This window comes from Crotalus tigris, unplaced genomic scaffold, assembly GCF_016545835.1.
Source record: "Crotalus tigris isolate CLP2741 ecotype Arizona unplaced genomic scaffold, ASM1654583v1 scf7180000024407.359931, whole genome shotgun sequence".
Taxonomy (NCBI): Eukaryota; Metazoa; Chordata; class Lepidosauria; order Squamata; family Viperidae; genus Crotalus; species Crotalus tigris.
This window is the reverse complement of record NW_024100574.1, coordinates 209,903-222,506: the sequence shown is the minus strand read 5'-3', so window position 1 is coordinate 222,506 and position 12,604 is coordinate 209,903. Positions and strand designations below refer to the sequence as shown.

Here is a 12,604-nt window from a genome sequence, read left to right as displayed (position 1 = left end):
GTTGTTTTATGAGTGCCATACTGGAAAAGAAGGTTGTATCCATTATATAGAACTTTTACTATACTGGGAGAACTGTATGTCAGTTTCCAGAGACAAATTACAATAAATGTTTAAATGGTGACCATTTTCTTCTTGAATACTACCTTGGATGTATGATCTTTAAACATTTCTTAGTATAGAAACATTTCCTCTGGTGTTCATAAACTGATGGTCTCCTTTGGATCTGTTGGCCTATGGAACTTGACTTTTGGTTTATCTTCTGTAGTGTGGTAAGTAATGCAATGTGTCCTTGTTACAGCAATGAGATGAACTGTACGCTTTGCCCACCTACTGAACCAGTTCACAGCCTCTGTTTCCTCTTTTGCTTTTCCAGTACCATCAGCTGGTCCCCAAGGACTGCAAGACGAAAGACTCTCATCCACTGCCACTTCCATCTCTTGGGAGGAGATTCCCTTGGCAGACCGCAATGGGCATATCATACACTATAAACTTTACCTGAAACATCTCCGTTCAGACAGCCTTATGGTTCACAAGCCCAGTGAGTGAGATTCTAAGCCTAAAGATAATTGAGGAGGAAGGCATTGTGTCCTCCTAAAATGGCCTCTCTTAATTACAATGCTCTGCATCAGCTCTCTCCTCTGATTTCTTTCAGATTGGATTATTCCTGTCAGTCCCATATTAAATGGAGATAATTCATCACTTCTCAAGGGCATTAGTTTGACATTAGGTGATATCTACAGCTTTTCTCTGGAAAGCTCATTTAGGGAAGATTTGTGGGTCCAGAAATTTGTTGTATAGCTTTTGGGGAACAAATAGTCATAACAAGAGAAATCATATTTATCTACTCTCTTTATATAACAAAGGAGGGGGGGGGGAAGTCTGGCTCTTTAAGTAAAAAGCACATGTGGCTGGATACGTTCCTCCTTGTTTGGCTCTTCCTTTGCAGCCTAAAATAGTATATCTGGAAACCTAGGAGCAAAATCCCCTTATATGGGAGAGTATAGAAAGGTATGAGAAGGAGTGGTTTTTAGCTCTGCAGCACATCTTTTATGTGGAAAACAAACCCAAATCCCTTCATTAGACCCCCAAAATTACAAACAGATTTCCAGTTGATACAATCCATACAGGTAATCCTCAGTTTACAACTATTTGTTCAGCAGTCTTTCAAACAAATGGTGGTTGTGACTGGTCCTTGGAGTTCCTGCTACCCCAGCAGCCTGCAGCCACATGATTATGATCTGGGTATTTGCCTACAGGCTCATACTTAGTTACTGTTGCAGTTGAAGCATACTGCTATCACAGGATCACTATTTGCGACCTTCCCTAATGGCTCCTCCAGAAAGTCAATGGGGAACCAGCAGGGAAGGTTGCAAGTCACTGGGATAAGTCTCCCCCATCTGCACACTCTGTTCCAGCCCTTCTGTCCTTGTGCCACACCAGCTACTCCTGCACACCCTCCTCGACCCTTGCTGTGCCTCTTTTACACCTTCATTCATCCTTGCACATCCTCCCTGGCTCTTGCCGTGCCTCCCTCCCACTCCTGCACACTTGTGCTCCTCCCTAACCCTCACCAGGTCACTCACACACCCTTGCTCTATCCTCTTCCTGCCCTTGTACATTACTTCACATCTTCTCCAACTCTTTTCGTTCCCCTCTTGCATTCTGGCATATCCTTCCTGAGCCTTGCCACACCTCCTTTGCACTTTTACACCCCCCCTTGCACTCCTCTGCCCTGCAGCATCTATTTATATTTATTTATATTTCTTATTTTTAAACTGTTCATCTTCCTCAAAGAGGGTCTCTGGACACAGTGTACAACATATTATAACTGATAAAAAAAATGTAAAACCTAACATTAAAATTAACTTCCCTGCCTGCTGGTAAATCATCTGGGCCTTGCAACTTCCTTCCGACTTCCCCACTGACTTGGTTGTGGGAAGCTTGCAGGAAGTTGCCTCGCCTAACCACCATGGGATTCAGTTAACAACAGCAGCCAGGTCTGCAGGGATTGCTGTCCCTAACTGATGTGGTTGCCTTTATGACCGCATTGCTTAGTGATGGAAATTCCAGTCTCAATTGCCATCCTGTGTTGAGGGCTACCTGTACATTTCAATGTGTGGCAACCTAAGAAAACAGTAACAGTTAACACATATTTGTGGGGGAGAAGAATGCAGAGATCTTGATCTCCTTATGCCTTATATTAAATGTGCATTGTAAGGCATTCTTTTCCAAAAGCCAAGACATCTCTTTGTGAAAAAATATGTGGGATTCCTCTTTCTATCTGTAAAGTATAAACACAATGTATTCTTTTCTTGTCTGGTGTAAAACTGCTAGTTAAGCAAGACATGGTTATCCTCCACCAGTGAATTCTGGATGATGGGTCCTGATTACCATCTGCCTAGGATAGATTTTTTTTTATTTTGTTTTTTTTACATTACAGTTAGTGCTACGGAAAGAAATTACACTCTCTCAGATCTGGAGCCAGGAACAACCTACCAGGTCTGGATGACTGGCTCTACATCGGCTGGAGAGGGTGCAGCCAGTGCCGTGCATCACTTCAGTACATCAGGTAAGAGGGACTGCAAGAAGCTTTGTTCCTTAAACCAAACTGGTATATTAACAGGAGATATTATGCTAACTATAGGAGCAAGAAAGATCATGATAAAATTAGCTGTGAAATCAATCACTTTAGCACAAAAACTGCTCTAAGGATTTTGATACCTTCTGGCTATCAAATTACAACTACTTATTTAGTGACTATTCAAAGTTATCAGGGCACTGGGCTTGCTCCTTGTTGTTCCAGCCGTCCCAGCATCTGTGTGGTCATATGACCACAATTTGGGTACTTGGCAACAGTTCACACTTATGACTAATTGCAGCACCCTGTGATCACATGTTCACTATATGCAACTTCCCCTGCCGGCTTCCCCAGAAAGTCAGTGGGGAAGCCGGCAGGGAGGTTCGCAAGTCACTGAGGTAAGTCTCCTCCACCCTCCACCACCCTCTCTTGTGCTTGCACTGTACCAGCCACTTGTGCACCTCTCTGCGCTCTAGTACACCTTCCCCAACTTCTGCGGCACTCCGGTGTACTTAACCTATACCACTCCCCCTTACCTCTCCCTAATCATGCCACACCCTCATTTATCCTCCATTTATGCACATTTCACGCTCGTTCCCTCATACCCTCACTCACTCTCCTCGACCTAGTTGCACCCTTGCACACCCTCACCTCATAGGCATCCATCCCTTCACATCCTTGTGCACCCTCCTCAACCCTCATATCCTTGTGTACCCTCCTTGACCCTCCCCAACACCCTTGCACACTGCCTTGCTTCCCCCCACACACATACCTGGCAGCAGCCTCCTGGCCTTGGACTTGCAACCTGCTGGATTCCCCACTGACTTGAGTTCTGGGAAGGTGGCAGGAAGTTATGTTGCCTAATGACTGTGGGATTTGCTTAACAATGGCAACTGGGACTGCAGGGATTGCTGTCACTAAGTGATTTATGACCACATCACATAGTGATGGAAATTCCAGTCCCAATTGCTGTCATAAGTTGAGAACTACCTGTAAAGAGTTTTGGGTACAGGAAGTCCACACTTAATAACCACTCATTCAGCGAGCATGCAGTTATGGTGAATATGGGGAACTTAGAACCAGTTCTCAAAGTTGCAGCCATCATAGTATCCCCGTGATCACATGATCATGATTTGGATGCTCATCAATTGGCTCACAATTACATTGTTTGCAGTGTCCTGTGACCATGTTATTACCATTTGTGGCTTCCCTGCCATCTTCCCACAAGCAAAATCAATGGGGAAGCCAGTAGAAGGTTGCAAGTTGCTCCTGCAAGTTGCTCTGGCTCCTGCCATTTTTTTCTCCCCAAGATCCCTCTGGTGGCATAGGGATCTCATACTCTGTAGCACCACCCACCCATATTTCATAGTGCACCCACTTGCCTATACTCCATAGTGCCCAGCTGCAGCACCCACCCACCTATGCTCACTCATACTCTGTAGTGCCTGCCCATACTCTGTACAGCCCACCCACTTTTACTCTACAATATTCACCCACAGCACACACTTGGCCATGAGACCTGAACACTATACTCTATATTGCCCACAATTCATACTCCATAGCACCCATCTGCCTATATTCCATAGCACTTAGCCGCAGCACCCACCTGCCCATATTTTACAGTGCCAATCCACTTATCTGTATCTTTCACCTGCTTCCTTGGGATGTGATTTCAGCGGTATAAGCAAATAGTTCTGGATTCTTTCCACGTTGCAGTCATGTAAGGTCTTTACTTAATGATGACAATGGAGAGTGCTGGGATTGTGTAGCTAAGTGATGGAATCTCATGACATCAAGCTTTATGACTGCATCACTTTGTGATAGACACCAGGCCCAATTATTGTTGTTAAATGAGGACTACCTGTATCTGCATACTTCTGGGATGGATCATACCATTGCACCTCCAGATTTGCATTAGATTACAATTCTCATCATTTGCAAGTGTGACTGCGTACTTTTAATGGATCATCGTCACTGAAGGAACTGAGGCAAATTTTTTGAAGTGTATTCCTTTTACTTTGTCCCATTAGAGTTAAGATTGCTCAGACCTCCTTGTGGAAAAAAATTAAAAGTAGTTCATACTCTTATGGTATTGGGGTAGCAAGGATTGAGTATGGTGAGTGAATGACAAGTTAGAGCTATTTACAATAAACGTTTTAATATTATTCTTGTTTATATTTTTTCAGAGGTTGTTTTACAATTGACGTTTTTATCTTGTACCATGGAAATTGTGAATTTTGGCATGTAAGCATCCTTGAGATGGAATGGAATTGACAACGTATACATTTGATACAAAATAAATCACAGTGTTGTCCTTAAATCTTTTGCAGTTTCTCATTGGCAGAGCATTGTGATAGTTTTCTCACTTGTGGTCATCCTGATTACAATGGGGTCCATTATGGTGCTGCTTAAATATAGAAGGTAAGTGAGGAAAGGCAGAGATGCAGGCATAACATCTGTGTGGATGGGTCAACTAAGTTCTTTTACTGGTTTGCCTTAAGTGCTAATTTGAATCCTGGGCAAAGCAACCTCTGACATCTCTGTTTTGTAGGCTACTGAGCTTCTGCCATAAGGTCCTGCCTCGGTGGTGTTGGGAGAAAATTCCAGATGCAAAACACAGTGGGATTGCTGTGGAGATGAATGAAGAGAGCACTGCGCCGGCCATGGTAAGAAGCAATTGGATTTTTTACAACATTGCAGGAATTACGTGGCATTTGCAGGGTGTACTAAAGAGGAAGTACTCTGTTGTCTTCTACTGAGATCTTGGAGATTCATCTGCTTCTCTTTCTAGATAGCCCTAAAAAGAACTAAAGCTAAAACCCTAAACTAAAGGTTGCAGATGTAGGTTGTTTAAGTAGTCACTGGATGGACATAAAGTCCAGGCCAACTACTCTGTGCATTTGACCAAAGCATTACTTTATTTACATTTTAAAATTGTATTCCATTCATCTTCTGTGTAGGATTACTATGAATGGCTGGTCAAAGCAGAATACCATGCCTGTACATTGTGCTAAAGATATTTGGTTTTCTTGCCTTTGTTTCTTTTTATTTGCCATATTTTTGAGTTTCAGTGCCGATCTATAGCTACACCCCCAAAATGTGCTCACAACTGAATTTGCAAATGTATTCTCACAATTGGAAACTTTTCTTAATTATGTAAGAATTATCAATCAGTAACCCCAGTACCTTCAGATTTGCATTAGATTACAATTCCCATCATTCACGTGTGAGAATATTTGGGATTATTGGAAATTGCAGTCTAGCACATCTGAAGGGAACTAAATTGAGGAAAGCTGTTGCAAAGAACAGGATAAAGATTTCCCTTTTCCATAGATAAGAGAAAGGATAGATCCATAGCTTGTTGGGGGCGGAGGGAGGAAGTTACTTATCCTAGCAGAAATGGTGGAAAAACATGTTCCTTTCATCCAGTATTTCTGCCATTTATGGAGAACTCTGAAAAGGGTGGTCCCAAAAGCTGGCTGGCTTATAAACAATGCCAAGTTTGGTGAAGTTAAGGAGCTTGGAAATCTGAAAAATGGGAGTCAGATATTTAAGGTTAGAGGCTATGTTTTGACATCCTGAATGGGCTTTGCTGTCTCCCTATAGTAGGTTCATTGGCTAAGTTTGAGTTAGGGCTTCCTATGACTTTGCTGCATTTTTTCCAGGATGTCCTGATCAAGTGTTCTACCCAGTTGCCAGAAATTATGGACATTGCTGAGATATTAGAACAAATCCCTGAGCCATCTCCACCACTAGCAAGACCAAATGCCATGGTGATTTCTGGTTATGAAAAACGATCTCTTCCTACTCAAGAGGAAATTCTGAATTGGATTGAGCAGGAAAGAAACAATTCTCCATTTTCTGGACTCAGAGAAAGGGAGACATGATCCTTTTGGGGTCATTTGCTCAGCTGCTACTTCTGATCCAGCTGCAGATCCAATTTCTCTCGGAAGGATCATTCCTTGGGCTTTTGAAGCTCCTACGGTGCCTCTGGATGAAATGACTGAAATGTCTCTTAATATCCTTTGATCTGCTTAAAACGAACAGGGCAATGAATTTAAGCCAGAGACTACAGTGACCTGATCCAGTCTCCAAGGTCTTCAAGACTCTCTTGCCGAGAGGCTTCTGAGGTCACTTCTGATCTTTAGCATATCTCCAGAATATGGAGTTGCTGTTTGTGCTGGATGACGGGTCCTTTCTTCAAAGATGTCTAATCAGACTTTTTCATAAGGTGCTAGAAAAAGGGCCTTTGTGACTATAGCCCAGCAGCTGTGAAATTCCCCAGGCTGGAACTGGGGAAACCTACTTTTTTTACTTTCTACCAAGAAGGTCTGTAAATTTTTACTTTTTAAAGGGTAGAGTAATTCCCATCACCCAAAAGTTATAAATTGTTTCAGTATACTGGCTGAGGTGCTGGATTAACAACTGGGAGGCCATGAGTTCTGGTTCTCCTTAGCCTGGGTGATCAATCACTCTCTTTTAGTGCAACCCAGCTTGCTGGGAAAATAGGAATAAGGTTTAATAAATATTTGTATATAATCCATTTTGTAGTTCATAGATATTTCTTTTAAGAAGCAGCAGCATATGCTTTTAAAAGGATACATTGGGCTTAAGTAGCCCAATGTAGAAGCTACCTCGTGCATGCAGTTGTTTCCTTTGTACAGACATTGTCATGTGTTTTTCCACCATTCATTTCTCAACTCTTTGATTATTGCAATGTTAATGTCCATTTTCTTTTCCTGGCCATAGTAGCAAGTCAAATACCGAAAGCCATGCTTCTCCAAAGGAATCTTGTGGGCTGGAGCTTCATTGTTGAAAGATCTTATACGTCAATCCCTGAATCTATGTGGAGCAGGAGGTGTTACTGCCCCCCCCCATTTAGTTGGCAGGTGCATAGTTTGTTCTTTATGATTTCTTAAGGGCATAGAGATTTGTTAGGTCAGATCAATACCTCAACAAGGCCAATAGTAATAGTAATAGTAGTAAAGTTGGAAGGGACCTCGGAGGTCCTCTAGTCCAACCCCCTGCTCAGGCAGGAAGTCCTACATCATTTCGGACAAATGGCTGTCCAGTCTCTTCTTAAAAACTTCCAGTGTTGGAGCATTTACTGCTTCTGGAGGCAGGCTGTTCCACTGATTAATTGTTCTCACTGTCAGGAAGTTTCTCCTTAGTTCCAGGTTGCTTCTCTCCTTTATTAGTTTCCACCCTTCGCAGTAAATTACAAACAGTATGCAACATGGAAATTCTGGTCTCCAATTCTTCTATAGCAGGGGTGTCAAACTGCCGTCCCGTGGGCCGGATGCGTCATCCGGAAGCCGCACCCACCTCATTGCCAGCAATGGCAAAACCATCCGGATACGTGGCGCGATGTCAGATGACGTCGCGAGTTTGACATGTTTGTTCTATAGGAATAGAGATCAGAGAGAGTTCCCCTTGATCTATCGTGGCTATCGTGGCTGGTAGATGGATAGCCACCTATCCATTCCAGTGCACTGAACTGATCTTATTTCCAAAGCAAAATAATCATCATCAGTCATCTCATTTTTTGAAACTCAAAGTGTACCATGGATAGCCAAGAGAACAAACAAATGGATCATTGAACAAATAGCCCCAGTGTTCTCTCTTGAGGCACAAATGTCAAGCATTAGATTTATCATACTTTGGTCACATTATTAAAAGGCCTAGCTCTGGAGAAGGCCTTAATGCTGGGAAAAGTGGAAGGAAAGAGAAGAAGAGGATGATCAGCAACAAGGTGAATGGACTCAGTTATGGTGGTGCACCTTTGGAAGACCTGAAGGATTATCCTGCTGGGAAAAATTCTACCTGATCACTAAGAGTTGACACCAACATAGCAACACATAATAATCCTCTAACACCATGAGGTTTAAACTGTAAGGGGTGGGTTTACACCAAACAAAAATCAAACACACTACATTGTGGCTTAGTGTGATGTGTGAACCTAGGCTTTATTTCAGTAATCATTCCTATTTTGCCATAATCAAATAATCCTTACATTTTCTCTCATTTTTGTAACAATTAGTACAGCTCTGGCTGAATACTCTTTGCAAGTAGATATAATTTTACTTTAGTGTTTTTCTCTTTATGAAGACTCACTTCTCTCTCCTTTGTAATCATTCTATGCTAAGAAAAACATGTACCAATCGTGTGATTTTTCCAGTGTAGAGCTGTAATTTTGAGCAGCATCACCCTCTAGGGTTTTGGGGGAGCTAACGAGAAGGGAGAGATCAAAATAAGGCATGCCCCCTTCAAAATGGGTGGAATAACAAGATTTAGAGATACAAGAACTTCAATTAATCAATCAGAATAGAGCTGGAAGGAACCTTGGGGGTTGTCAGAATCCAATCATATTTCATCTTTAATTATCAAATATAGAAACTCCCAATTCTGCCTTCTTTGGATTCTGCCATAAGAGGGAGAGAAGGGGGAGAACAAAAGGGCTTTATGGCCCTCACTTACTTCAGTAGACTTCAAAGAGCTGAATGCTGAATGTGTGTTTATTGTAACCTATTGTAACCTCAAAGCGTTAACACCAGAGAACATTAGCATTAACAAAGAAGAGTATTTGCCTTTCATGTAGTTATCTGAAGTCTCCATCCAGACGGAAGAAAGAAGAAACGGGGTGGAATTGTGATACTTGAAACTATCACTGGGAAGGGGGGTTGATTGGGTGGGACTACTGGGGAACCCCTTAAAACCTTGAATGGGAGAGCTTGGACCCCAAGTCCTGTCTAGCATGCCTGCAACCATTTTCTCTTAATAAAGGATTCCTGTTGGAAGAACTATTCCAAGAGTTCTGTCTTCTTAAGATGCAAAGTGGGGTGGGTCCTTACATTAGACAGGACTTGCAAAATTAATCCACCTGGAAGGTAGACCCTTGCCGGGGGATTTTGCAAAAATTTACCATGTCAGACAACGAAGCAAGAGAGGGAGAAAACTCCCTGGAAAGAGAGCCGCTGACCCAGTTGGAACCTTGCCAGATGTTGGGATCCGAGAGGCCAGATTTCTCAGAAGAAGAAGTGGTGGAGACACAGGACCACAAGCCTCACTGGTCGATGGGCGTTGGAAAGAAAAGCGAGTGGGGAAAGGAATCAAGAAAAGTGACCCTGAGACGGGGGACCAAGCAACCAGAATGGAAGCAGGAGATGGAGAAATCCCTGCACGCAAGTGAAGAGGGAGGAAGCTGTATGCCGTACTCAGACTGGATCCTAGAGAAAGCTATTGACCTGATGAAGAGAACTCTCAGCTCCCTAGGAGAGGAGATTCCTGAGCCCTACGCCCGCCCCAGTTCCTGGAGCCACAAAGGGAGAGACACCGAGGGGGACGTGGAACCTGCAACCCCAGGGACATTTACTGATCCAGGAGCTCCCACCCCCTACCGGACCCAAGATGGAAATCTGGACGGAAGACACTACCACCCACAATGGAGGCACCGATCCATTCCAAGACGCCCACCGTTGGAGGTGAAATTCAAAGGGGAGCCAACACGCTTGGGGTTTTTCCTAACCCAAGTCCTCAGCTACATGGAGGAATATGGGCAGGACATCCCCAGCGACAAAGCCCGCATCCGGATCGTGCAATCTGCCCTGGATGGACCAGCTGCAGATTGGGTGGTGAACCTGCATGACTCCAATGCCCCAGAACTCAGTAACTTCAACCGTTTCATGTCCTCGTTGAGAAGACGATTTGAAGACCCCCTGGCTGATCGCAAAGCCCGTGAAAGAATAACAACGATGAGGCAGGGCAAACGCCCAGTGGCTGAGTATACACAAGAATTCCGAGCCATTGCCAGCAAACTGAATTGGCCAGAAGACATCCTCCTTGGCCGTTTCAAAGACGGACTAAACTATGATCTATATGATGCTTGCCTGCCCCGAGGAGACCCACATCGACTTGAGGAATGGTACGTCTTGGCAGAGGAAGCAGAGATCGACATATTGAAGAGGCATCGCCGAGGAAAACAATGGAGCCGCCCCCCGCCTGAGCTGACACACCAACCGGTGAAATCATCGGATACAGCCAAGAAGCAGATGGGGTGTTTCAAGTGCGGAAGAGAAGGGCATCGAGCTGTAGAATGCCGCTCAAAGGCCCCCCAGCACAACCCAGACAGATCCCCAATCAACAAACCCAGAGGGTATTCAGCTAAGCCAAAAGAAACAGCCATGAAAATGATGGAAATTGCAGAAAACCCCACCTCTGCTCACCAAGGGGAAAGAACTCCAGCCTACACCACAGGGACGGTGGATGCCTCAGATGACAGCTCGGAAGGCGAACCCCTGGTAAGTGGACGCATCACACCCATCTTCAAAACAGTGACTATATTAATCCCCCCCATGCCCGAAGCTGTGAAGGTGAAAGCCTTAATAGACTCTGGCTGCACCCGCTGCCTCATTAGCCCAACACTAGTGGGGAATCTGGGCATCCCATCCAGGAGACTGGAACAACCAATCTCATTTGGCCAGCTAGATGGATCCATAGCAGGGGGGGTGCCAGCTACCCTAGCCACTCTGCCAATACACCTCTCCCTGGGCAACCATGAAGAGGACTTAACGTTTGTGGTGACCCCAGGTATGGAATGCCCAATGATTCTAGGGATGGAATGGTTGAAAAAATGGAACCCCTGGGTAAATTGGAGGACGACAGAAATCAAATTCCCGAAGGGGGACCCTATGGACTTAAAACCCCAAGAGAGGCTACCAGAATCAAGAATAGAAAAAGCATCCATAGGAGAGGAAAAAAGATTAACAGAAATACCAGAGGAATATAGGGACCTTGCTGAAGTCTTCAGTGAGGAGAGGGCGAATGAGCTTCCCCCCCACCGACCCACAGACTGTACCATTGAATTCAAGCCTGGGGCAAAACTCCCGAAACCCAGATTATACTCCATGAGCCCAAAGGAGAAGGAGGAAATGGAAAGATTTATAAAAAAAAACCTGGAGAGAGGTTTCATTGAACCAGCTAAGCCTAAAGTGGCTGCCCCGGTCCTTTTTAGAGAGAAGAAGGATGGCTCTTTACGTTTATGCGTGGATTATAGGGCCCTGAACACAATCAGTGAAAGCAACCTATACCCGCTGCCCCTCATGAAAGACATGCTGTCACACCTATCGAAAGGGAAAATTTTTTCTAAACTAGACTTAAGGGAAGCTTACTATCGCGTGAGAATCAAGGAAGGGGACGAATGGAAGACTGCATTTAACTGCCCCATGGGGTGCTATCACTTCAAAGTCTTGCCATTTGGATTACAAGGGGGCCCTGCAGTCTTTATGCAACTAATCAATGACGTTCTAAGGGAACACCTGTTTAAGGGGGTCCTTGTTTACTTGGACGACATTCTTATCTTTACTGAAACAAAAGAAGAACACGTCAAACTTGTCAGAGCGGTTTTAAAGAAGCTGCGAGCCGCTCACCTATATGCCAACTCTCAAAATGCGAATTCCACCAGGAAAGGATAGACTACCTAGGCTATCGCATATCCCCACAGGGCATTGAAATGGACCCGGAGAAGGTCAAAGCAGTACTAAATTGGGCACCACCCCGCACAAGAAAGCAACTACAAAGTTTCCTGGGCTTTGCAAATTTTTACCGCCAATTCATCCCCTCATTTGCACAGATAGCCTTGCCCCTCACTAACTTACTAAAAACGAAGGGAACATCCTCAGTAAAACCTGCCAGCCACTAACATGGAACTGGCAAAGCAGCGTTGAGAGAGACTAAGAGATACTTTTTTTCTGGCCGACCCACTAAAGGCACCCAATGGGACAAGCCTCTAAATACAGCAGATGCAAAGCTGTGGCAAGTGGGGGCTGTGCTATTACCTAAATGATGTGCAGTATTGCAACCCTGTGCATATACATCCAAGAAACTCCGGAAACAGAACAGCGCTGGCCCGTATGGGAGAAGGAGGCTTATGGGATACGTTGGGCATTACTCACATGGCGACAGTTCCTGGAAGGCACAAAATCCCCTTCCAGGTGTGGACTGATCACAAAAATTTGGAAGCCCTGAAAA

At 44.3% G+C, this 12,604-nt stretch overlaps 1 protein-coding gene across 4 annotated transcripts in view; it reads left to right on the top strand.

Moving 5' to 3' along the window:
• Positions 1-7,121, top strand: part of IL27RA (interleukin 27 receptor subunit alpha) — a 28,723-nt gene extending 21,602 nt beyond the window's left edge. For 3 of the 4 annotated variants that reach the window (XM_039329675.1, XM_039329674.1, XM_039329673.1), the window contains 5 exons: positions 374-538; positions 2,441-2,569; positions 4,909-4,999; positions 5,130-5,244; positions 6,244-7,121. In XM_039329675.1, the coding sequence (XP_039185609.1) occupies positions 374-538; positions 2,441-2,569; positions 4,909-4,999; positions 5,130-5,244; positions 6,244-6,465 (722 nt within the window). In that variant the 3' untranslated portion in view covers positions 6,466-7,121. The other variant, XM_039329676.1, reaches the window with a different exon arrangement.
• The last annotated feature ends 5,483 nt before the right edge of the window (positions 7,122-12,604 follow it).